The sequence below is a fragment of the Mycteria americana genome, chromosome 6 (assembly GCF_035582795.1).
Source record: "Mycteria americana isolate JAX WOST 10 ecotype Jacksonville Zoo and Gardens chromosome 6, USCA_MyAme_1.0, whole genome shotgun sequence".
NCBI lineage: Eukaryota > Metazoa > Chordata > Aves > Ciconiiformes > Ciconiidae > Mycteria > Mycteria americana.
The window spans coordinates 4,582,267-4,606,295 of record NC_134370.1 but is presented as its reverse complement, the minus strand read 5'-3'; the positions used below and the strand labels follow the sequence as shown (position 1 = coordinate 4,606,295).

General features: G+C 53.1%; 1 protein-coding gene across 4 annotated transcripts in view; it reads right to left on the bottom strand.

Annotated features, from left to right (window-relative positions):
• The window catches only part of FAM53B (family with sequence similarity 53 member B), a 58,019-nt gene extending 34,505 nt beyond the window's left edge, over positions 1–23,514 (bottom strand). For all 4 annotated transcript variants that reach the window (XM_075504375.1, XM_075504377.1, XM_075504376.1 and 1 more), the window contains exons 1-3: positions 23,394–23,514; positions 4,087–4,319; positions 1,062–1,113 (exon numbers count right to left, since the gene is read on the bottom strand). In XM_075504375.1, coding sequence (XP_075360490.1) covers positions 1,062–1,113; positions 4,087–4,155 — 121 coding nt within the window. In that variant the 5' untranslated portion in view covers positions 4,156–4,319; positions 23,394–23,514. The remainder of the gene's footprint in view (positions 1–1,061; positions 1,114–4,086; positions 4,320–23,393) is intronic.
• Between the last annotated feature and the right edge of the window lie 515 nt (positions 23,515–24,029).

Here is a 24,029-nt window from a genome sequence, read left to right as displayed (position 1 = left end):
GAGCCTGCCAGTGCCACAGCGCAAGACAAAACCATCTGATTGGGTTTCTTTGCTCCTCACTCATGTTTGACAGGCAGGAGAAAGGGAACGGGCTGTCTCTACCCCTTCTTCACTTTGAAGCTTGTGACTTTCATCTGAAAAAATCCAAATGCTTTCCCTTTTCCCCCGTCCCCCCAATGACTGGAGTTATCAGAGAGCTTGGGAAATATCTCCTGTCAATGCACGTGCTCGGCTCCCATTAACGCTAATGAGAGTTGTGTCCATGAAGAAAAGGGGCAGCCTCTTTGTCTGTAAAGTATTGGCTTTCATAGCAAGTAGCTTGGCTCAAACTTGACCTACAATTTTAATTGGGTTTTGAGACTTTGCCTAGTGACTGGCTCCCCCCTACAAAGCCCAAAGAGCACGAGAGAACAGCACACCCTCCAGCACTATCAGTTTTTCAGGATCACTGGCCAAGGCAACAATCCTCATCAATTTTGGTGGCTGTTCAGCATAAAAATTGATAGCAAGCTCTGACATGAAAGGTATTAAACATCCTATACCATGGTTATTGTCAAAGGCAAAAATAAGACATTTCCCTTATTGTTTGAGGCTTGTCCAAACACTTCATGCCAAGTGGTAGAACATTTTAGTGATAATACTGATTTTTATTACTTGCATCATGCAAACAGTCAAGAGCCACGGTCGTGGGCTGGATACTCAAACACAACCTCAGACCCAAAATGGTTATTATCTCAACTGTACAAGTTCCTCTAAAAATAAGCAGACATATCAAAGCACTGAGGACGGGGAAGGAGATAAGCAATTCACTCAGCAATGGCAACGGGGCAGGACAACTGCCTCTGGGAAGGAGGGTGGCACGGGCGTGATGGCCACCACTAGTGGGTGGTGGGGTGGATGCCCCTCCATCCCTGCTACACGGGGCAGGCGGGTGGATGCCCGCCCCGGGGTCTGCAGGGGAGCATTTTTTGGAAAGCCAGCCAGGACATCTTCCCACCCATGGCTATAAGGAAGCGGGAGCGGAGGTGGAGTAAATACAGACAGAAGTTTCTGTTACTTACCCATCACGCCACAAGAGAAGAGAGTAGGTCCTTGACTCATCTTTGGAGTGCGCTGCAAACAACCAGAAAAACTATTCACTTCTCACAGACTCGACCGGGGCACCAGAAACCACCCTGCCTCCAGCCTCGGCAAAGCTGCGCGGCACCCGGTGGGGAGGAGAGCCTCGGGCACCTGCTACGGTCCCGTTTTGGCAGGGACCGGGGGACAGACCCAGTCGTCTCAGTGAAATCAAATCTAATTAAAAGCTGCAGAGAGTTGGTGTTGAGGCCTGAGCTTGCAGATCATGGCTCCTGCACCGAGTCCTTACCCACAGGAATAGCTGCAGCGAGGTCCCCAGCTCCGGGACCCAAAACACCGGAGAAACTAAACGGGGAGCTGCAATTCAGTGGTAATTCTGGATTGGGCAAGAAAGCAGCAGCAGTGGTACCTGAACCCCATCCAAGCCCATCAAGACCTCCCGTCTAGGTACGAAGTGGCTATTTAGGTTTTTTTAAACGTACAGCGTGTTTCTAAGGCAAGGCACCCTCACCCCAGCACTTCTGGGGAGTCCGCATTCAGATTGTGCTGATTTGCACTAAAAATAGGGAAAAACGCCACTATATGAGTACAAAATAATCCTGGATGCTTTTTACACTCTCTTTTTCCAAGAATTTTCCTCTTGACAGCGTAGGAGACATCATCAGACTTCTAAAAATGGGCACGGACAGTTTTATATACAATAAATCAATAAGTCATCTGCAATTACATAGCTTTCAGCTGTGTCTGCAAAAACACACTTTCATACTAATTGTTCTTTTATTATCCTCAAAAATATCCATATTCTGCTTCTGAAGCGTCTTTCCTGGCAACACCATCCCATCTGACCGAGGCTTTACATCATCTGAGGGAAGCACCAGCACGACCTCCCCGTTCACCGCACTGTCGTAGCTGCGTTGTATCTGGCGTTAGACCACATTCACATCTTCTCTCCTGATCCCTGTTTGACGTGTCGCCTGCCCACGTAACAACAATAATAACGTACCAAACGCTGGCACCTGCCTGCACAGAGCGATCCAACAAAAGGATCCCACTTCATACACAGAATATTGTCAATATTGAATAGAGAGGGACGTGGAGGCAGAAAACAACGATGGGGCGCAGACGTGGAGAAGGTAGATAAGGGTTGGTCACCTTCTTTGGAGCATGTGCCACTTGTCTAGGTGAAGTCAAGCTATTTCTATCTGTCAAGCCCCACCTTATGAAGCGGCAGGCAGAATTAATCAGGAGGCAGCGAGGACAGGCAGCTGCCTCCAAAGAGCGGCCAAAGCGATGGAAGTGGGACAAGCCCCAGAGAAGGCAGAGCTTGTGCCAGCGCCCATCTGCGTGCCAGCCCCAGAGCCCAGCTACTGCCAGCAAACGCGGGAGGGGGAGGAACACCTTTAGATGACGTACGTCTCCTATCGAGTATAATTACCACTTGGCAAGAGTTTCGTCTTAACACCAAACTGGGAACTGAACGAAACGAGCCCATCGGGCGTTGGTAGGTGACACCGTCCCACTGCTTGGACATTTATTTCCTTTAGGTGTTGCTTTTTGGCCTTTCCCATGAAGTTAATGGAAAAACTCTTGCTTTCTTTGGTGGATCAGACTTCTTGTGAACATCTGCCCCAATTTAACAGCCTGGACAACCCAGCAATTCCACCTGTGTAACCAGGACTATCACTGCACTATTGACCCAGACCCAGAGCTGCAGGAGGCTCTCAGCAAACATGCGAGGGCAAAGTTTCGCACTACAGCTCTGCACCTCCGCTGCCTGCCATCGGACGGGCCGGGTGCCCATCCCTTCCCGCAGCAGCAGAATAAACTACTTCTCACCCGCCTCTCTGCAGCAAGTGCCCCTCCGCCCGCCCCGCACACCTCCTGCGGCACAGCCGGCGCCGGATGCTCAGGCTCCCCCTCGCCGCCCCAAGCAGCAGCCACGGGAGATGCTGCCTTCCCGGCAGGAGCCAACACTAAAGCAAAGATATTTCTCTAATATATCAATATCCCTCCTTCCCAAATTTCACCCTTTTAAGGCAGGATTTAATGCTGCCTCTGGCTTGCTCGCCTTCTCATCCGCCACGCACTGCCAGGGCAGCCTGCCTTTGCCCCGGCACGCTGCGCTATCTGCCCGGGAAGCGCGGCCGGACAGTTCGTGATCCTCATCAAACTTAGGCATTCATATTTCTTCTACGCTCAAAATGCCCATTTATGGCTAATCCTGCCAGATGCTTCCTGCCGTGTTCCTGCACGCCCTTATCTGAGGCTCTCAGCGCACCCCGTGAGGAATAGCCTTTCGCTCTAATTTCTTCTCGGACTATGACCGTCTCTCCTGGAGGAGAGAGGAGCAAACATCCACGACCAGCCTTGCTCCGGGCTTTCTCAGACGGCTCTCCATCGTCCCGCACCTCCTCCTCCCGCCCCTGCTCCCCACCCTCACTTGCTCCGACACTGCCCGCCGGCAACGCGTTGCCCCTCACTCCCCACTACCGTGGGTACGCTCAGCCTCACGGCCTCGCTCGCCCCTTGCAGCGTCATTTAGGCCGTTTGCTGCCCCTAGTTTGGTTTTTTTTTGTTGCCTGCTCATTCGGCGCAGTTGGATTTGCATCTCTCCAGGCTGCCAGTGAGACTGCTAAGTACCACAGCCCTGCCCGTCGCCATCTCCCGCTTAATCCTGCTCCCCACTTGCTCATCCTCCTATTAATGATGAGCATCTGTTCGCTGTTGGTGAAGCAACTTCTCGCCCGTGTTATTCACGGCGTTGATTTTATTTTTTTCTACTGTTTATTCCATTGCATGCTTACTGAATTTCACATATGCAAAAGCCACAGCACTCCAATCATTTACTAGTCGCCTGCTTCTTGGATATTAATGCAGCTCGGTAGAAATCAGTGCTATAAACCATCTAAAAATCCTGCTCTGTAGCACAAAACCCCCTCATTATAAAGCTACAGCAAGGCTCTCAGCAGCAAAAAGAGTTTTGGACAAAGATTTCACAACGCTTACCAGCTCAGTCCTGCATGTTACAGAGTCAGCACCTTTGTTTTCCCGAGTTTTGGTTAAGATCATCACCATGGTAATGCAGTCCTGCCTCGGAGTCCATCAGGGTCCAGGCCAAGGGCACCGGCAGCCGTGGTCTGGCCAAGCTCCTCTTTCAGTGCATGTTGCCCCGGGAAAGGCTCGGCCCCACCGGCTCCTCGGAGGATGCACAGGAACAGCCTCCGAGCGCGGAAAATTCCCTGTGCACAGAGAGAGAGAGGAGCAGCTTTAAGGGACTTGCCTGGGGAGACGGTAGGATGAGGGTGGGTGTGCTGGGCGAGGGGCAAGCGCTGCCTGAGAAACACCCCGACGGCAGTTACTCCAGGGAGTATTTGTTTTAGACTGTTCGGTATTGTCGGTGTCCCTCTGCACCCCATCAGCGCAGAGGGGTTCCGTGGGACAGGCGCTCGCACGAGCTGTTGGAAGCACGTAAGGTACACGAGGTGATCCGGAGGGACAGAAGTATTTCGGGCAAACGACTAAATAAATAAACTAATTTTCCTCTGAATTTTCCCTTTGAAAAAGGGAACTGGAAGATACCGAGGCTTTGATAGAAGGGCTCGTTAAAGCCCCAGGGTTGATCCCACAGAAGCCCTTGCCCCCAGGCCAACTGGCAGCAGACGTCCAGCAGAAAAAGCCCCTCCGGCATCGTTAAGGCCGTGAAATCCCATGGATGCCCCTATCCCACCCCAGCTACTCCCCGATTCCCAACCCATGAAGAGCCCTTTGGGGAAAACACAAGGCAAAGAATTGCCTGCAAGGAAGGAGAGAGCTCCCTGCCCTGAAATCCTAAGGGCCACACTATACCTCTTGGTCCTTACCTATTTCTTCGGTAGTTTTAGGTAGGAAAAGCTAAAGGCTGCATAGAGGAGCGCGTATTAAAAACCAAGCTGCCAGCCAGGCTCGCCCAGCACCGCACAGACCCCACCACGAGCAGCTGCCCAGCTCTGCCTCACCTCCTGGCATCCTCTCCGATAAACTTACTCCCGTGTAAAAGCAGACAGATTGCAATTCCAATCTGATTAGAGAAGTCAGTGTTTTCCCTCCATCACTCCTCTAATCCCGTTTCGCTATTTTCTTGCCTTGCAGTTAATGCAAACAAACAAACCCACCATTTGCACGATCCGAAGAGCATAAAGCACTGATCTTGTAACATGCAGTCAAAACCCAATTGCAGTATTTAAGGACAATATTTGAGAATATGCCACTAAGTATTAAGCCTCATTACAAACTGATACGGCTGCTCTTCCCAGCTCCTAAATCATCTTTTCCATGTTTACTTGGATTAGAGCTTGCGACGGTGTTATGAGTAGCTCATTTGAAGGCCAGCTGGCTGGTAAAGAAAAATCACCTTCTATTATTTTGTGAGGACAAAGTTCATCCAGAGTGCAAAGCCAGGATTGGGAATCAATACATTTTCCGAAGATTTACTGTTCCCAAGGGCACGTGGTACAGTCTCCAGCTTCTTATGGGACATGGGTGGGCTTATAATATACAATTTACTGGGCAACCCAATGACCAAATGGAAACCGTCAAAGAGAAAAGGAAAGCATTTCAGACCGTCAAAATGACACATAGTTTGCTGAGCCCAGATCACATATTTCTACGATGGATAGCCTGGGTTCGTGCAAGGAGAGCACGATGTCGGGGAGGATGGGCTGGCTGGAAGACCAGTTGACTCAAACGGCAGCGTGTCCCCATCACCGTGGGGCTGCAAACCCCCCCGGTGATCCTGAGGGCAGCTCAGACACCTCTCTCACGGCACGTGGACCCCCAAGGTTATGCTCAGGAGGCTCCCCGAGCCCTGCGCCGGGGCCAGCCTGGGGAGATCAAGCTGTTTTCCAGGACCAAGCAGAAAGTGCCGCTGTATGGTCATTAATAAGCTCCATGGGAGTTTTACATTTCTGCATTCTGACAGTCCTTGCATCAAATATATTGGTATGAAGCAAAACCTAGAGGTCCTGTTCAGGAGGGATGGCTGCTTACACCAGGCTCTGAACAAACGCAAGAGGAGGGGATGCTCCCCAAAAAGGGCTGCCAGCGGCAGCACGTAACAGGACAGACAGGGACAAACGGAAGACACGCGGAAGCGAGGACCAAATAACATGGAAACAGCGATACAGGGGCAAATAAGCAACACTGATAGTGTGCTCGCTGCCAAAGCCTCCAGTCTTTCCCGGCAAGATCCCCAACACCGGTACGAGGCCCCAGCAGCACGTACACGGCTGCGCTGGCGGCTGCACGGCCCCCCATCCTTGCCGGCTCATCTCCGTTTCCTTCTTGTGAGCGCTCTCCCTCCATTTTTAGCCCCACCAGCTACCGATGTTGAGCCGCAGACCGGGGACAGGGAGCTGGGCAGCGGCTGCCCTCGCCGATGCTCGAGCCGGATCTGCCGGAACAGAGCTCCCATTCCCCAAGGAAACATCCCCTCCTGCCGAACCTGCGGGGCCAGCAGCCTCCCAGAGACCAGCGCGCACACAGCAGCCCGGCGGACGAGAGGCACTGGGACCCCAGTGCGTGCCTCCCAGCCAGGGCAGCTAAGCCAGGTTTAAAGGTTTAAAGCCCCGCCAAGGATGAGCAGCAGGAGGCTCTTTGGGAGGCTCCAGCCTTCCCCCAGTGCTGGGGAAACCCCCGGCGCAGAGCTGGCAGCACCCTCGTGCTCCTCTGCCCCATACCACAGATGGCTAAAGCACAGGACGGGGACTAAAAACACCCAAGATTTACATTTTTATCTGCCACGGTCTCGGTTGAGCCTGATTCCGACACAGAGATAGCGATGCTTGCCGTGGGGCTGGACTCTGGGGCCATCGCCTGCGCGGCGGCAGCATGGGAAGCGAAGATCAAACAAACGTTCAGAGCAGCATGAAAGCAGTTAAGCAGGGTTCCTCGTTAACAGGGTATGATTTCTTCACGAATAATTATCTTTCCCTAAGGTAATGATTAACGTTGCTGCAGCAGACTCCGATACACACCCAGGCGTGCGGCAGCCAGCAGGCAGGAACGGCAGCAAGTACAGGCAGACGCTGCCTGCCCGAGCCGGACAGGCAGCAGCGCACGCCACCTCGCACCTCCCCTCTCGCTGCTCCACCGCATCTCCTGCAATTAACACAACCCTAACGATAACGCAGCAAACCGCTGGCCACGCTGCAAGCTGGCCGATAACATCGCCCGACGTCGGGTCCGAGACGCGCTTTCAGGTCTGGGCTCTTTTGTTTTAGCTACCGCTTGGTTGGGTTTTGAAATCATCCCCACCAAGCAATTGAAATAAAAAAGGAAAACTTTCCAGTGAAATGTGATCTTTGGCTCGCCATCCTGCTCCACCGGGCTCCTGACGCACGGCGTGACCCAGCGCGGTCCTGCCCCGTCATGTCCTCTCGATGCAAACGAGTGCTGTGGAACAGAAACGCTCCTGCAGACCTAGGATGTTCTCCCTATTGACTCTGAGGAGGAAACTACTGGGTATTTATAGACTGGAGGCTTTCACACACACACACACACAAATAAAAAGATACTCTTCAGGGACCATTAATTATTTTAAGACATGTATTTCCTCATTTGCAATCAGATAAAGGAACTATCTTCATCCCTCCATCAAGGTTAAGTTTAGACTTGGGCCATGGCCACTGGGATCGACGCCATCTCCGGAGCTGCGTGGAGCAGCCATGAGCACCACTAGTGCATGGAAACCCCCAAATTTCAGCGAACCGCGCTTTTTCCATGGGTATTGCTTCAAAATACAGACCAAGCAGAAGTCTCTGTGATCTTTGCAGTTGCAGAGGTGGAAAGAGGCTTCTCTCAGAGCTGCTTTCTGGACAGTATCACAGCAACCGAGCGTTGGGCTTGGGGAAAAAATTATACTGCAAAAAGAGTAAGTCAGATGATCCAACTTTCACCCACAGGCTTGAAAGGTAACGCTTGTGAACAGACGAGCTCCTGCCGAAGCACCGGCAAGGAGTGCAGCCCCGGAGCTGCTCACCGCTGGCAAAGAGCCCTTCCCCGCAGGGAGGTCCCACTCCCCGCACCACGGCCGGTGCTACCGCAGCGGACTCCAAGCACCGCGCAGCTGCCGAGCCACGGCGTACCCCGTTCACCTGCTCCACTCAAACGTATGGAAAAGACCCTGGGATTTAGCAAACCGTCTGTCGGATGCTCTGGCACAGAGGAAGGGAGCCTCGACAGCCACCCATATCCCATGCCCATACAGCTGACCCCCAGCAGTACTCTTTGTGAAGACAACTGAGGACCAGCATCACACAGATTTCAATTTGCTGTGGGACCATCACCCTCTGTACCAAAAACATTCCACCCCCGTCCAGCTCAAATAATCCATCTCCAGACACACACTCTGACATAAAACCTATTTAGAGGCAGAAAGGGCACGCAGGAACGAGGAGCCGCAGCTGTATTTTGCATACTGATACACCTTGCGAGCAGCACGGCGGGATCACTCTCGGAATATAAATCACCTGCCCCGCTGAATTTTTAAACTCTGCTGCCCAAAACCTTCAGTGAAAAAACCACGACCCACGCAGGACCCTGTTTCCTACCCCAGCACTGTTCCCTGTGCTACTCCTGGCGAAATAGTCAGGCACCCTTTTGACTGCACAGAAAGTTTTCTTAACGCCCTGCAAGAGGAAAAGGGAAACGTTCCTGACATTTACTTTCTGAATGAAACCGAGCGCTACCCGTCCCTCTGCGGGCAGAGGATTTCCAGCCACTTCAAATCCCTCCCAAACCGCGTGAAAGCAGAGGAAGGACAAACACCCAAGCCCAGGCTCCGTCCTCGGCGTAGCTGCGGACTTGGCTCCATCGCCACCAGCAGCGTCATTCCAAAACGCTACGGTGCAACCGAGAGCACGCTTTGGCTCAGCGAAAAACACTCCCACCATCGCCACACCGCAAACTCCGGCCGTGCGGCTCTGCACAGCCAACGCTGATGCTACGCGAAGGCGCGCGGTGCTTCGGGAAGCAAGGCTGCAGCAAGCCAAGTCTCCCGGCTCAGCGCATCTTCTGGCGGCCGCTGCCCCGAGGTTTACCCGGGGCGGGAGGGCTCAGTAACGCCGGTTCAGAAGTTGCGAACGCCACCAAAGGAGCCACGAATACGAGCGAGGACAGAGGCAGCAGTTTGATATACACGGCTCTCCGAGAGGAAAAGCAGCAAACGCGGCTCGACGGTGGGAAACGCCAACCTCGCCTCCTCCGAGCAGAAAACAACGGGCTGAGCAACGAGCCGCCGCGATCGCGGAGTTTATTTAACACGGTTTAGACCCACACGTTTGAAAAACCAAACCTCATCCCTCCGGGCCAAACTCTGAGCACGTTTCTAAGGCTTAACCGCCCTCCCCCTCTCACCAATTAAACAGAAATTCTCCTCCTGCTACGCAGATCCCGATTTCTGTGCGGACAGACTGCTGCGGAGCCCGGGGCGCGGGCACAGTACAGCCGGCAACCCCGCTCCAGACGCTACAGGTGACTTACAAGGAATTTAGGGAAACAGCCAAAACTGGTTACCGCAATTGAAAATCGTGGGGTTTAAGGCTTTCTACAGAGCATCATGTTGCAATTTTTATCCAAACTAAAAATCGTGCCCCCCTCCCCATCCTTCCGCTTCTTAGGAGGGATTTGGGGCTATATTGAATCTCCTCGTTGCACAGCCGGTCTCACTATCAGTGCTTTAGAGAACACCAAGAGGTACATCTTCAATTTGTTGATTTATGGCGTTACAAATTTGGAAAAATCCTTGAAGCCCATCATCTGCACGTAGCTAAGTGTGGGCTCATTTCCTCACTCGGGCAATAATTTGCCTCCTGCAGCAGGGCTGAGAGGTGCTCAGCTCTGGGCAGCTTGCTCCCCTCGCTTGAGCACTCTTCCATGTCATTAGCGAATATTGATTTTATTTATGGGGTTAAAACCTCCAATAAGTGTGAAAGATGCCATTGAGGGCCTGAGAAGAAGCCTTTACCCTCTGAAAGCGTCCCGCGGACTAGTCCTGAGTAAACAGGATCAAGAGTCAGCACACAAGACTTCAAAGGACAAAATTTCCACGCATGCAGCTACATCAGGATCGTCCCCTGGGACTCCGCGTCAAGAGGAAAGAGCTGCCCCAAGCTGCCCAGCCTTCGGAGGAGAAAGGCTGCAGCACTGCCCCACCTCGCCCCGAGCCTGCGGTCACCTCCTCCTGATCCACTGGGTCTCCCCAGCTCCGGGAAGGGCAAGCACGGTCCTGCCGAGAGGCCGGAGAAGGGCTCCGGCACAGGAGACCGCAAGTCCTGCATCGCGCTCCCCTCTTGCCTGGCAAGGACTCGAGCTTGCCGCATGCTCCGGGTACTCAGAAATTACCAGCCAAAGAAAAGGAAAAAAGAAATGTCCTCTTCTGCCTGCTGCTTGCAGCTAGACTAGTCTTTTCCAAGGCTAACGAGATAAAGACACACTTTCAGCATTAATTAATAAGTAAGACTTGCCTACACTTAACATTTTTAACGGCCAGCGTAGCAAACGGGAAAGCAGTAACGGGTTGTGTTTAAGATGAGCATCGCTCCGTAGGTCTGCACGGCTTCGAGAACCACATCACCTCCTTGCTTACAACCAACAGCTTCTCAGAAGAACAGAGGCTCTCACCGACGCAGCCCAGTGCTCGCGCGTGCCGCAGAGCTGCCAGCGCAGGACAGCCCGGACGGAGCCGACCTCTACAGCCACACTAACAAAATCCACAGCCAGAAGGAGCCCGAGGTTTACCACAACAGCACCCATCTCAAGGGGCCGCGTTAGGAACAGAAAATAAGACGTGCAGCCGCTGCAGATGGCCACGTGCAAGCTGCTTTACGGAGGTCTGAGGTTAACCCTCGCTACCAGGAACAACGGATGTACCGGGGTCCTGCCCACAACCATAAATTAATTACTAAGCAAATAAAAATCTATTATTTCAATCCGAACCCTGGCTCCAAGTGCCTGGTCACTGCCTCAACCCAACGCCAAAGTCACGCAAGGCAGCGGGTCCCCAGCACCCCGAGCCCCAAACCACACGTCCAAACACCCCCAGCCTCTAGCAAGAGCCCGAAGCCCAAGCTCACATACAGACCTGCGCGTTTGCGTTGGACCTCATCTGCGTGCGAGCTCTCACCGAAAAGAAATAAGAGCAATTAAGGAAGATTACACACCATTTAGTTGAGTAAAACACATCAGGTTTATTGCCCCCGTGCTCTTAGGGAATAGGAGTGGCAGGGGAAAGACTCCCTTACACACCAGCAGTGGAAAGGGACTGAAAGGACAGGGAAGGGGCAGAGGTGCTTTGTCTCAACATCTTAGCTCGAAGAAAATGGTGCTGGCAGTGACTTTGCCTTTTCCTCCCTGGCAACTGAAAAGGAAAAGAAGAGAGCAAAATTAGTCATTGCAAAACAGCGACCGGCAAGCCAGAGGTGCGAACGAGGAGACCGCTGGTCTCCAGCGGAGAGGTGCCAATTAGACGTGCGAAGTGACTATGCAGGACCCAGCTCGCTGCACGAACACTCACGCACGGTAGTTGAGGAGAAGAGCGTACCATTCAGAGCACTAACGTGGCATCTTCAGGATCTCTTGATTGCGCATTCAGCCTACACAAATTGTCACGGAGGACCGGCATCGGACCTTCCAAGGGATCACTCCTTAGCTGGCCACGTGCAGAGGTTGATGAGCTGCTCCAGCTTGAGGGCGCATCCCCAGCGCATCGCTCTGCCACGGAGCAACGCCGGGACCGGCTTAGCCCAGACCTGCCGTGGCAGAGCTCAGCCCCACGAGCCCAGCGTCCTCCTCCCCCGGCAGGACCGGTCCCGGGGAGCCCCACACGAACGCAGCCCTCCCAGCAGCCACGCTGGCTGGGGGACAGGCACTGCCAGTATTTCTGCACGGCGCCGATATTTAGACATATCCTACAGCACAGTCTTAGCGTGAAAAACACCTGTAGAAACGGCACGTTCTCTTCGAGCAAACCTGTCATCGTTGCCTAAGCCGCCCATTAGGGGACTGCTGCTAATTTTGAGTAATATTTCCAAGGAATATTGGAAATATTGGACCAAGGGTTGTCTCTGGAGAAGAGCAGCTGAAACGACAGCAGCAGTCCAGCCTGCCGGTCCAACGAACCATCTCACCTTTCTACTTCCCCCCCCCCCCCAATTGTGAGATTTATTATAAGAATTTGCAATGGTCTGTGAGACACTGTGAGTGTTGGCCACGCTCCCAAAAGCTGAGGAATTGCTGAATTGAGAATTGCTTTGGCTGCTTAATCTCAACAACTAGGGATGCTGAACAAGCCAGCAGAGTCCAGGTTTACTTTTAATTACTGCTTGGAGTGTGCTGCTCTAGTAAACAGACACGAAAAACAATTCCTGTTTCTTCCTTATACTCTTTTCCCGTATACAACCTGAAATGTCCGAGACGGAGAAAGTAAACACAGCCCCGCCACGCCATTTTTACAGACTCACTTCTCAAGCACAAACAATTTCAAATAGCACGTAAACCCATCTTAATACCTACCTCTATAACACGACGTCCACCTACTCACAGCCTCTAAGCCGCTCCGAGAGTTAGGGGGGCTTCTTGGCCAGCCCGGCCCTCTTTGCTCCAGAGCTCTCGGGGTCTCTGCGAGAAGCACGTCCTGCAGCTGCAGAACAGGCTCAGTGCTGCGACGCTGACCGTAACGCTTTCAACTCATCGGTGACCACCAAAAAGCCACCACACGGACCAAGTACGAGCAGGATCTGGGACGTCTCGTAGTGTAATTGAGGAAAGCTTGCCAAGCGCCACAACACCATCATCGCTCTCAGAACAGATTTGGATACTGCTTGCAAGTCAGATCTCTCCCTTTTTCGAGGCTGACGGCCCCTAAATAAATATCTGAATTTAAAGCAGGGAAATACTGGATGTATGCATCGATTGCCAGACTTCACATCAACTCCTACCGCTTCCCCTTTATGGATAAATACCCTAAGATTACAGAACCCTCATGTGAAGCCCAGGAAAATGATCACTTAGGACCTTCCAAAAATTGAAGTTATCTACCTGACCTAGGCAGGCAACATTTTAAGAGTTTCAAATGCTTTCAGCGGACGGTCTCTGTGCCCACGCAGGGTACCACATGTGCCCGCCGCCGCCTGCAAACCCCATGAGACCATTGTTTGCATTAGACCAAAGTATTTCTGCTCTTGGGCAATCTCTGGGGTTTCATTCCTCAGCTCAGAAATAGCTTTCAAAGAGCTCCTCGGCTCCTGAAAGACGAACCTAGAGCCTTTATTAATCCTCCTAGCAACTGAAAGGCACATTTCCTGGCTGTTTGTCCATTCACTGCCATCAACATTGGCAAGAGGAAGGTACGGCAGCAGCACGGCCACGGAGGGGGGGGAGGACTCCTCCGGGGCTGGGAAACCTTTGCCCACGCTGCCACCTCCGTCTCTCCAGCATGCCAGCAATATATTTCCGAGCCCTGCATCTCACATAAATCTCTTCAATGAACGAGGAGCCAAACATCTGCGAGTTGTCTGAATTAGCGTGAATTTGGCAGACTGAACAGCAAACTTGTATCGCCCTGCAGCCTTCGAATTTCTTGTTTTCCTCGGGTTCATTAAATACATAACAATCTGTTACCAGAAGACGGTTCCTACCTGCACAGGCTGCCAAAGAGCCGGTTTTGATAGCTCTGGTGGAGATGGAGGAATGTGCAGGGAGGAGAGGGGGCTCTTCCTAATTCCACAGGGCAAGGAGACGACGGGTTGCAACCACCCTGCCTCCTCCAGCAACCGCCCGCTGCACGGCAAGGCTATTTCCAACACATAAACCTGGTGCAGCCAAAGCTGGAGGTGATTTTTGGCAAGCTATGAGGGGAACAGAGCTTAAGAGTGTCGGAGGAGCAGGGGGAGATGCCTTCAAAAGCCAAGGATGTCCTACAGCAGCATCTCAGCTGGGTGAAATACTCACTCCGCATCCAGACGGAGAAACCAGGCTCTGCGAGGGTTATTCATACTGCAAGCACAGCCCTGGGCACAAGGCATCCCCGATCCTCAGGGAAATCAGGGGTTTCCCACTGCTGCTGGGCAAGCCTGGCAGCACGGGGCCCGGGCACGCAGCGAAGGCATCGCCAATGCCAAGCCACGGGCGGAACGGTCTGATGCTGTGATGGGGAAAGTACTGGAGGCTTCACCTTCCCTCAAAGGAAGTCTTTCGCTATGAGGAAGAAGTCAAAGCAAACACCCACTCACCTGTTTACCCATTTAAATCAAAGCCAAAACAGCACCGAAACGCGCCCGACAGCATTTCCACAGAGTCATTCATTGAGAGTTTGGACTTGGGTTTCAGCTGGTGTTTTTAATATCGCAGGCAGATGCTTGCGAGGCTGGAATAATACAGAATCTGTTGCTATAACACACTCTCAGCTCCTGCGAGGTGTCAGCAGCACGTAGAGCCCAAACCTCCTGCACGTTTGGCTCCCTCGGGGGCTCCCCGAGGGCTGGGAGGTGGAATGTTTACCCCCGAGCCGCTGTGAGCCTGGGGTACAGCTCCAGCAAACTGGGGTACAGCTCCAGCAAACTGGCTCTCGCTGCCCCAAAGCGAGGTACCCCACCAGGCGATCGCCCCGCCGGAGAAGCAATGCCCACAGAGGACAATTTTCCCGGCATTGGGATGCTTCATCCCCTGGAGATGCCTAATCAGCTGAAACACAGCTGGAGCAGGGCACGATGAGCCCCGCTATAGCTTGGCACCCATAAAAGCCCAGATTTTGCAGCCCATCTCGGAGATGAGAAAAAAAAAAAAAAGAAAAAAAAAAGTAAGTGGAAATGAAAACAGTCCCTGCTTTTATTTGGGCTGGCAGAAACACCGTCCTGCCCAGCCTTCCCCGAGCTCATTTATGACAGCGTGAACATGCAGTAAAGGGGAGGAAAAAGAAAAAAAAAAAAAAAAAAAAAAATCTGCATTTTCCACCCCAAGAGTCCCCATCTCTGAACACTCTCCATACATCCCTCCTCCTCCCACCCCACAGGGGCAAATCAGGAGGAGAAACAGATTCCACTGTGCCGTGGAAATGGGAAGCCCAAAGGACCGAGGGGTCGGCCCCAGCACCAACGCGGTGTGGAGCACAAAGCCCCCTCCTGAAACAGCATCCCGAGGAGAACTGACCTAAATGCTGCATCCCATCCCGGCTCCAGCAGGCTATCGGGAAGGGAATCGCGCCAGGTATTTTGTCAGTGCACAAACATGAATGCTTGCCCAGTACAAACAGGGCAGCAAAAACGTCCACCTTCATCCCATGGAAAAATACATATCAACTTGCTACACTAACGAGTGAAGGAATTAATGAATCCTAGAATTTGTAAACCATTATGAAGTCCCTAAAATAATGACACCACCTTAAAATGCATGAGACTTGCAAGTTAAACATCAGGCTCTGTTAGAAAACAAGATACGGGTTTTTTTATAAACACTAAGGACAACAAGAAGTCCCACTGACAGCATTGCTCTGCAGTCAGAAAGAACGGCAGGAACATCAGTCACGATGCAGAAAAGGGAGAAATGGTCAATATATACTTTAATGCCGCCCTAAGGAGAAAGTAAAATGATACGGTCACATTTGTCAAGAGTAACCTGGGATGATATTAAAATATAGATCTTTCTTAAACAACAGCTCCAAATAATTTGCACCTTCAACTTTTATAAGACCATGCCAAAAAGTCTTCGGAGCCGTCACTGCCGATGCTCCCAGAGGCACAAGCCAGCGTGGTAAACGTGACGGCCCCGACAAAACCAGCCCTGCCAGGCTCAGCTTTCAGCCCAAGGACGGAGAGTCGGGAAGCACAATTTACACTGCCGAGAAGAGAGCTCTCATCTCACTTGATGTCTTTGTGCCGGTAAGAGGGAGCGCTGGTAAAACTTCATTAAAGCGCATAGAAATGGATGACAGTTATCGATAACGGTTTAACTGACACATCTCAAACAGACCTGCAAATAACCTGGCACTACTGGCTTCACCAGAAACTAGACTTTCACTTTACGCCATGTAATATTTCTGGCAATAACTGGGAAGGAAACAGGAAAATCAGTGCTGTGGCAGTGGCTCAAAACTGGCAGAGCACTAAAGATGGAGAAGGACAACTTGACAATACAGAATGGAGAGAAGCAATCAGCGCAGTTTTTAACTGAGATGCTAAGATATGCCTTAAAAAAGTAAATTGCTTAAAAGACACTCACCTCGAAGGCAGGGGCACGTCCCCAGGCTCCTGCACCGCGCAGTGGATTACCAAGGCACGTGGGAGATAGGACCGTGGGCTGGATCAATTGGGGATCTCCAGGAGGAGAAGAGACAGTATTGCCTCTGTGCTCCGCGCCCCATGACCACTACGGGGATCTGGAGCCTTCTGCCACATCTAATTAAGGTCTGGAGAACACCCCAGGAGTAACTGAGGGACTTGGAGACAGGGGCACAGGGCAAGGCTGGGGGAACGTGGAGTGGTAACAGCTCAGGAACGACCCAGTCACCCCCATCAGAGAGGGAAGGAGATGCTGAGCAGGTCCTTCAGAAGGAGCAGAGAGGGAAGGAGATGCTGAGCAGGTCCTTCAGAAGGAGCAGAGAGGGAAGGAGATGCTGAGCAGGTCCTTCAGAAGGAGCAGACCAGCAGTAAAACACCACCCAGCGCTGCCTGAAGTCGAAACTATGCAGGTTCAGAGTAAGGGCAAAGTGTGATTTTTTTTCCCCAAACAGCACGGACAATCATCACTGCACTAAATTAACAGCGTAATAAATGACAGCAGGGGGTCCTCAATCCTCGCTACGTTTTTATCTCCGCACTGGATGGCTTTTCTAAAAGACGTGCTCCAGCAAGAATTAATTCAGAAAATTACTAAAACTGGCGATACACAGAGCAGCCTCCAGGCTCGCGGCTCTCCTGGCTCGCCGCCCTACGCCGCGGGCCAGCTGCTGCACCCCCGTGCCCAGCAGCCCCCGTGGCCCAGCACGGTCCCCAGGACGGCTTGTGCAAGGAGCAGGAGGGAGGGCTGACAAACCAGCCCCTCCACAGCCCGACCAGGCTCCCGTTTCAGCTCTAACACGGCTCTTTCTTAACCTGCCACCTTCACGGTGCATGGTCGCAAGAGACGGGCGCAGGGAGGGCACCAACAGCGCGATCCATCGCAGCAGAGAGTTGGATTTTTGTTTTTAAAGGAAGTTTAAAATACTTAACAATTCACCCGAAACCTCCATGGGAAAAGTAATCTTCTACCAACAACATAAACCACGCGCAACCGAAAACGTGGGTGATAGTTTCTAAATGAAGCTATCGGTAACTGTAAATCCTCATTAACCACGATGCTTTCGCTCCGAGAAGTACCATGCATCGCACTGTATTTCAATTATAACACAACTGATAGTCCAATAAAGAGATAATCTTTTTCTGAATTCACAGAGAGGCAACAAAACCAAACACGGATATTTTTAATGCTTTCTGTATCTTCATAATTGTAACGTAACAGATCTTCAGCTTTGGCACGCAATTGAAGCTTTTGGCATCTATTTAATAGTATTAAAACTTGTCCTTTCACAAATATTGCACAATATTCATTTGTAACGGCTGGAACAAAAAGAGCATGCGATAACGGGGTTAATAATATGTACACTTGAAGTAATTTTATAGCATCGACAACTATTACCCAGCAGACCAGGAGGCTATTTTCAGTAACATTAAGGTAAGCACACAAATACAAAACTCACACTTATCATGACTTTCCCACATCACTTGAAACGAGGAATTGCTACTGCCAGCTGGCCTAACTGCGCTGCTAGGCTGTCCTAACCAGAGACAAGACTAGGTGTCTTCATTAATGCCATTTTCCTTCCCTAACATCTCCCAGCGGTGCAGAACAGCGATGATGGTGGTTGCACCACTGGGACAACTGAGGCAGAGGAGCAGGAAGGCTGGTCTCAGGTCACTGTGAGAGGCGTCATGGGGAAAAGGACAAAAAAATTTCTTAAATGCAAGTAAGCACGTAACGTGCTTTAACTCGTTCCTGAGGAGACCTTGGATTTAGGAGCAGGATGAGGGGTGCGTCTCTTAACCCCCCCAGTCCAGACCAGCCACTGAGACCGATGCAAGTCGCTGGTGCAGCCTGACAGCAGCATCGTTCTGCACCACCACCCCCAAGCCCCGCTTCTCCTCTGCCATCGAAAGGATTTTTGGTCCTTCCTTTCAAGGGTTGGTTTTGAGCAGAGAGAGGGAGAGCAGGTTTTCCAGCTGCCGGATCAAAGTTTGCCAGATTTCATTTTTTACAAACCCTAGGAGACATAACGAAATACAAGCACAAAGCGGCCACAAAGCCAAACTCTTCTTTCACTACGGTCCCGTACCTACCGCACAGCGCAAGCCCTGAACTTCGGCTGCTGAAAGCAAAAGCTATGGCCAGGATCCACAAATACGGCGAATGATATAGCCCAAGGGATGCTTCAAATGGACTACAGAGGAGTGACACCAATGATGCTGCTATATTTAATCCTCTAAAAGCAAAACCCATGACCACGTCTCCATTGGGCATTTTTTTTAGGGGGGAGGTATAGAAACTCAATGCACCAGAGCAGATTTTTTGCACTCACTCGACCAGTTCTTAAAATATTACTCAAAATACGGTGATCACGGAGCCCAACTCACCTGGGTACCCCCCACCCACCTTTGCGGGGACCCACAGCCTGCGGTGCTGGGAGCAGCCGTGCTTCGTGCAGGCTTCAGTGCTCCTCCAGGTCAGTCTAACACAGCTTCCTCCTCCCGTGCATTTCAACAGAAACCTCTAACATATCAAATCTTATTTATCCTCCATAGCACGTGTCAGATGCAGAAGATGCGATATCTCACATATCTAACATATCAAACGTCATAGGCTTCATAACTCATGGATCAACCACCTGAAGCCAGGAGAAATTCTGGCTGTAAATTAATTGCGTGATGACACTTTTTAATTTTCAATGCCTACTTCACCTGCTGATGACCAAAGGCTCACGCATCCACAGCTTGTGCTATCAGGGCTCGCACCAGCTTGGCGGGGCTTCGGAAATAAGCTCTTGCCTGGGAATTTTTGTCTCTCTAAAGGCAGCCAACTCATAAAAGTTTGGAAAAACAAAACAGCCCAAGGATCTGCTCTCCGGTTCACTGTACCAGAGCCACGTTCTGCATTGCTGCTCTAAGCAAATAGCTGGGTCACGGGTAGCCGGGCTGCGACTGCGGGCGCGTACTGTGACCTTGGAAAAGGCCTTTTTCATAATTATAATACGGTCACTGCTCATAGGGATACTTGAGTGTAGAACCAGAGCTCCAGGGCTCAGGTCTACCGCTGCCTCGACCGCTTTTGAGGAATTTACGGAAGGTTTCGTCTCTAAAGAGCGGTGGCACTCGAGCCATGCTGTGCTGGGGTCGGCGGGCAGAGGGCTCGGGCAGGGAGGACTCCGGGGCGGGGGGGGGGGAGCAGCCCGTCAGGCTTAATGACCCAGCAGGCTCGCAGGCGCAGATGAGTAGCATGGTGGAAAATTCCCTTCTCTTCGCCCGATTAGTTTATATTTAGCTCTCCGGGGAGCAGACGCTCTGGAGGAGCTGTTGTTTTGGTGATATTTTTGCACGGCCCCACGGGGACCCCTGCAACACAAACCGCGGCGTGCCGGGGGAGGCTGCCAAGAAACAGCTATCACCGCCTCGCTCCACCACCACATCGGACCAGACACGTGAGACTGCCGATAGTCACAGCCCTCCGCTACCCGTCAGACCTTTTTTTTTTTTTTTTTGTTCTGTTTCCCCGAGTCAGCAGGCTTGCTTCCTCTTCCTCCTCCTCCCCGTTTTGGGAGAGAAAGGAGCAAAAAAAAAAAAAGTCAGCCATGAAGAAAGCTTGCTTGAGGAGCTACAGAGGAACAACCTCCCCAGCTCCTCTGCTGGCCTGGCCGCCCACAGCCATGGGAATAAAATGTGGGCTTGTCTTTCTGGAGGTATTTCCAACTATTTCAAGCCTAGTTTTGGTGAGGGCAGACCTGATGCAAAGGCTCTGCCTCCCCTCTCCCTCCCCTGGGACACGGGAAGGAGAGCCGACCCCTCCGGGCTCAGCCCTCCGAAGAGCTATGAGCATCTCTGGCACCTCGCCCTGCCCCAGCCCGTTGGTCCAAAGTCTGCTCTGCCACAGATTAATGCTCATGAGGACTATTTCGCAGCAAAATCTTTCTACAAACCATGTGATACGGGAGGGGGAAGGGAACAAAACCAAAAATCAGTCCCTTTGACCTGGGGTGTCCTCTTTTCTACCCGAGATTTTACAAGGAAAGCCCAAACTACCTCCATCCTGATGAAGATCAAGAAAATAAACTCTATACAACATCACAAGAAAGAAAGAGAAAGGAAGAACAGCCTCAAACTACGCAGCTGTCATTCGAGAAATCAGAACTCGACCAGTAATAATAAAATGGACAAATTAGAGAAACCTCTTTCCCCTCCATCCCCCTTCAGGACATGGTCCATCGTGCCTGTTCTGCACCGAAATACAGGTGTTTCGACAAAAAGTTGTATGCCTTGTGCTACCTATACCTTTGCGGAAAGTGAAGCGTCTTTGATATTAAAAAAAAATAATAATAATTACATATAATTAACCGAAGTGGATTTCAGGATTTATATTGGTATATGTTTACCTATTTGCATGTGCGCATACTTACACACATATATTTATTTATGTAGGTATCCATACCTGAAAATTAGCCTACATCGGTGCTGGCTCTGTCCCACAGCCTGCTTGATCTCCTTATGTAAAAAATTTGGATCTCACTCACAGAAATCAATTATCTCCCGACTTGCTTTGCCCTATTTTACAGGCAAAGTTTTGCGTTCGACAGCCTGAGCTCTTACTGATCTTCCTCCCGAAGGCCGTCTGCTTTCTATAACCGAAGCGGTTCTTGGAGACCTTGGCCCTGTGCAGAGCTGGAAGTTGCAAAAGTTTCCCTCCCTCCTGTGGGCTTAACCTGGAAGCCAGAAGGTCCGGATCCAGGGATTCAGATGCAAAACCACCGGCACGCGTGGCCGTGCTCCACAGGGCCGTGCTCGCAGGGTGTCCTTCTCTCCTTTGAAGTGGAGAGAAGGAAACAATTCCACGGCAAGTTGTTTCGGTTGGCTTTTTCGCCACACATTTGAAAGTGAGGACGCTGTATCCTTCTTTAAGAGAAGTGCCTCCAGCATGGGATGAAGAGCCCTAATCCCGCACCCCTGAGCCCGGCCGCGCCAGAGCCGGGTCTGACACACCCACCACCATAAGCATCCTCAGGCTCCAGAGGATTTTTAAAAATGAAGAAATAAATCAGAAGCTCTCTTCAAACCTACAATAAGCCATGACAGGTAAGGACAGAGCAAACCGCTCTGAAATTCAGGTTTTTTACTATCACTCTAATGAATCTGTTTCATGACCCACCCCAAATATTTTCTCTAGAAACATTATCTACATTGTTTTGGGGTTTCTTTATTTCTTTTTCCAGCCCTCAGCCAAGCCCTAGTAAATATTTCTGCCCGCATCAGAGGCGGGCCGAGGGAATCTGTGCCTTGCAATCGGAGGGAACGCAGCAGCAGCCTCCTGTGCTCGGAGATACCCGGTATTGGTGAGAGACGGGCAGAGATGCTCACAGCCCTCCGTGTTTTGACAGTATTATTGCAAGACACTGCTACCTCTGCAATTTGCAAGTAGTTTTTAATCTGTCAAAATAGTCTTTTATTACTGTTTGAGGATTCAAAAGGAAAATATGCACATCTGGTTTCAATCGCAAACTGAAGTTTGGTCTATCAGCCTATTTCATAACAAATTATGCTTACTTTTTACTCCAGAGGATTTCCTAAGGAGGGGGTGCGCTGCCAAGGTACACCAGCGTCCGTGGAGACCGCACGGCAGAGAGAGAGACGGCGGCACTACCCACTGACAGGCACCGTGCTGTTGCAAACTCACTCTCTCCGTCAAGTAAATTAAATCTTAAAATTACTGAGGAGAAAACCCTTATTCATTAAATCTTCGCGTACATCTATACGTGAAACCTTCACGTACCGCATGATTCGAACAACCTGGCGTCACCGAACGGAGAAACAAGACTCACAGACTTTCTAGGACAACTCTGCTGCCAGGGCACTTTCCACAGCAAGGAGCCACCGTCCCTGGCTGCAGCAGCGTTGGGTGCTGCAGACCCCCCCGGGGGGCACAGGGTGCCTGGCAAAGCCCCGCAGCACCCCAAAGGCCCGCACCCCAACCTCGCCGCCGCGAGCTACCTCGTGAGCTCGCGTGTGCCGGGCGTGAAAACCGTGGCAGGGCTCCACGCGAAGCGCGTGCGAGGGCCCCGGACGCGCTGGAGAGCATCTCTGCGGCGATGCTCAACCACATCCACCGCTCCCCCGCGCTGCAGCCCCCCGTCAGACCCCGAACCCGGGGAGCTGTGCACCGAGCTCGCCGAGTTCCAAGTTTCAGCCCCATTAAATACCACTCTCGGCCCGGAGAAAGGAAAGCACGTGTTGATCCATTTGTAGGAAGAAATTACAGAGGCAAAGGCAGAGCGATATGAGGAGGAGAGGAACGCTCGCTCCCCACACACGAAACTTTGGAGAGGCGACCTTCCCCCCCGCACGCCGGCCGGGCGACCTGAGCCCGTCCCGACGCGGTTCTCCCCTGCGGCGAGCGCCCAGCCCAGCGCTCGGCACCGCCGCGCACGACCCACGCCGCTCTGCGGGCACACGCCGGGAGACGTCCCCGCTGCACCTCGCTCCCTCCGGGCGCTCCGAGGCGGCTCCTCCGCGGCCGAAGCGCGCAGGACCGGGGTGCCCCGAGCCCCGGCACCGCTCGCCCCACGGCGACCTGCGCGTCCCCCGGGGCCGAGAGCCGGGGGAGCGCCGACCCGGCGGCACAAAGGCGGGCAGCCCCCGGCCCCAGCCCGCTCCGCCCGGGCGGAGGCAAGCGGAGCGGAGCACCCCGCCGCTCCCGCGGGGCGAGGATGCGGAGCGGCCGGCGGGGGGTGCCACCCTTCCGGGGGGCCGCCCTCGCCCTCCGCCCCCCCCATCCCCTCACGCCCCATCCCATCCCGTCCCGTCCCGTCCCGCCGTCCCCCGGGCAGCGCAGGGCGCACCGCCGCCCTTTGTCCGCCACCCCCCCCCTCCCTCCCTCCCCCCGGGACGGCACGGCACGGCACGGCACGGCGGGACCCCCGCGCAGGCACACGCCGCGAGTGACAGCGCAGAGCGGCCCCGCTCCGCGCACGGCCCCGCCCGGGCGCTTACCGTGGTGGCGGCGGCGCGGCCCGGCCGGGCCGGCTGTGGGCGCCGCTCCGAGCCGCGCTCCCTCTGCCGCCGCCGCCGTCGTGCTGCGGGCGGGGCGGGCGGAGGGAGGGAAGGAGGAGGAAATGCGCTTGTCACTTCCTGAGCGGGGCCGGCGCAGGCAGGGCCCGGCCCGTACCTGCGGAGCCCGGCGGAGCCCCCGCCCCGTCGGTGCGGAGGGTGCGCCGGGGCGGGAGGCGGCAGCGGCGGGGACCCGCGCACCGGAGGTGTCGGTGCGAGGTAAGGGGGAGGAAGGAGCCCCGGCCGCCGCCCTGAGCGGGCATCCCCAGGGTTAAACATCGCCCGGAAAGAGCGTGGCGGGGGGGAAACACAAAATCGTCAGAAGCAGCGGAGTCCAGGCAGCGAGCCGGCGTTCGGCGGTGGGGAAGGCGAGGCCGGGCGGCAGGCATCGCTCTCCCTCCTGCAGCCGCAGCAGCCCCGCCGCCCGGCGGACTGGCGTGGGGCTCCGCGGCCCCGTCCGGAGGCCGAGAGTGACTCCTGGTGGCACGGCCGAGCGGGAGAGCGGGGCTCCACGAAGGGGGTCCTGGAAGGGTCCCCCCGATGAGAGGGAGCCCTGAAGTTTTATAGTACATCACAGAT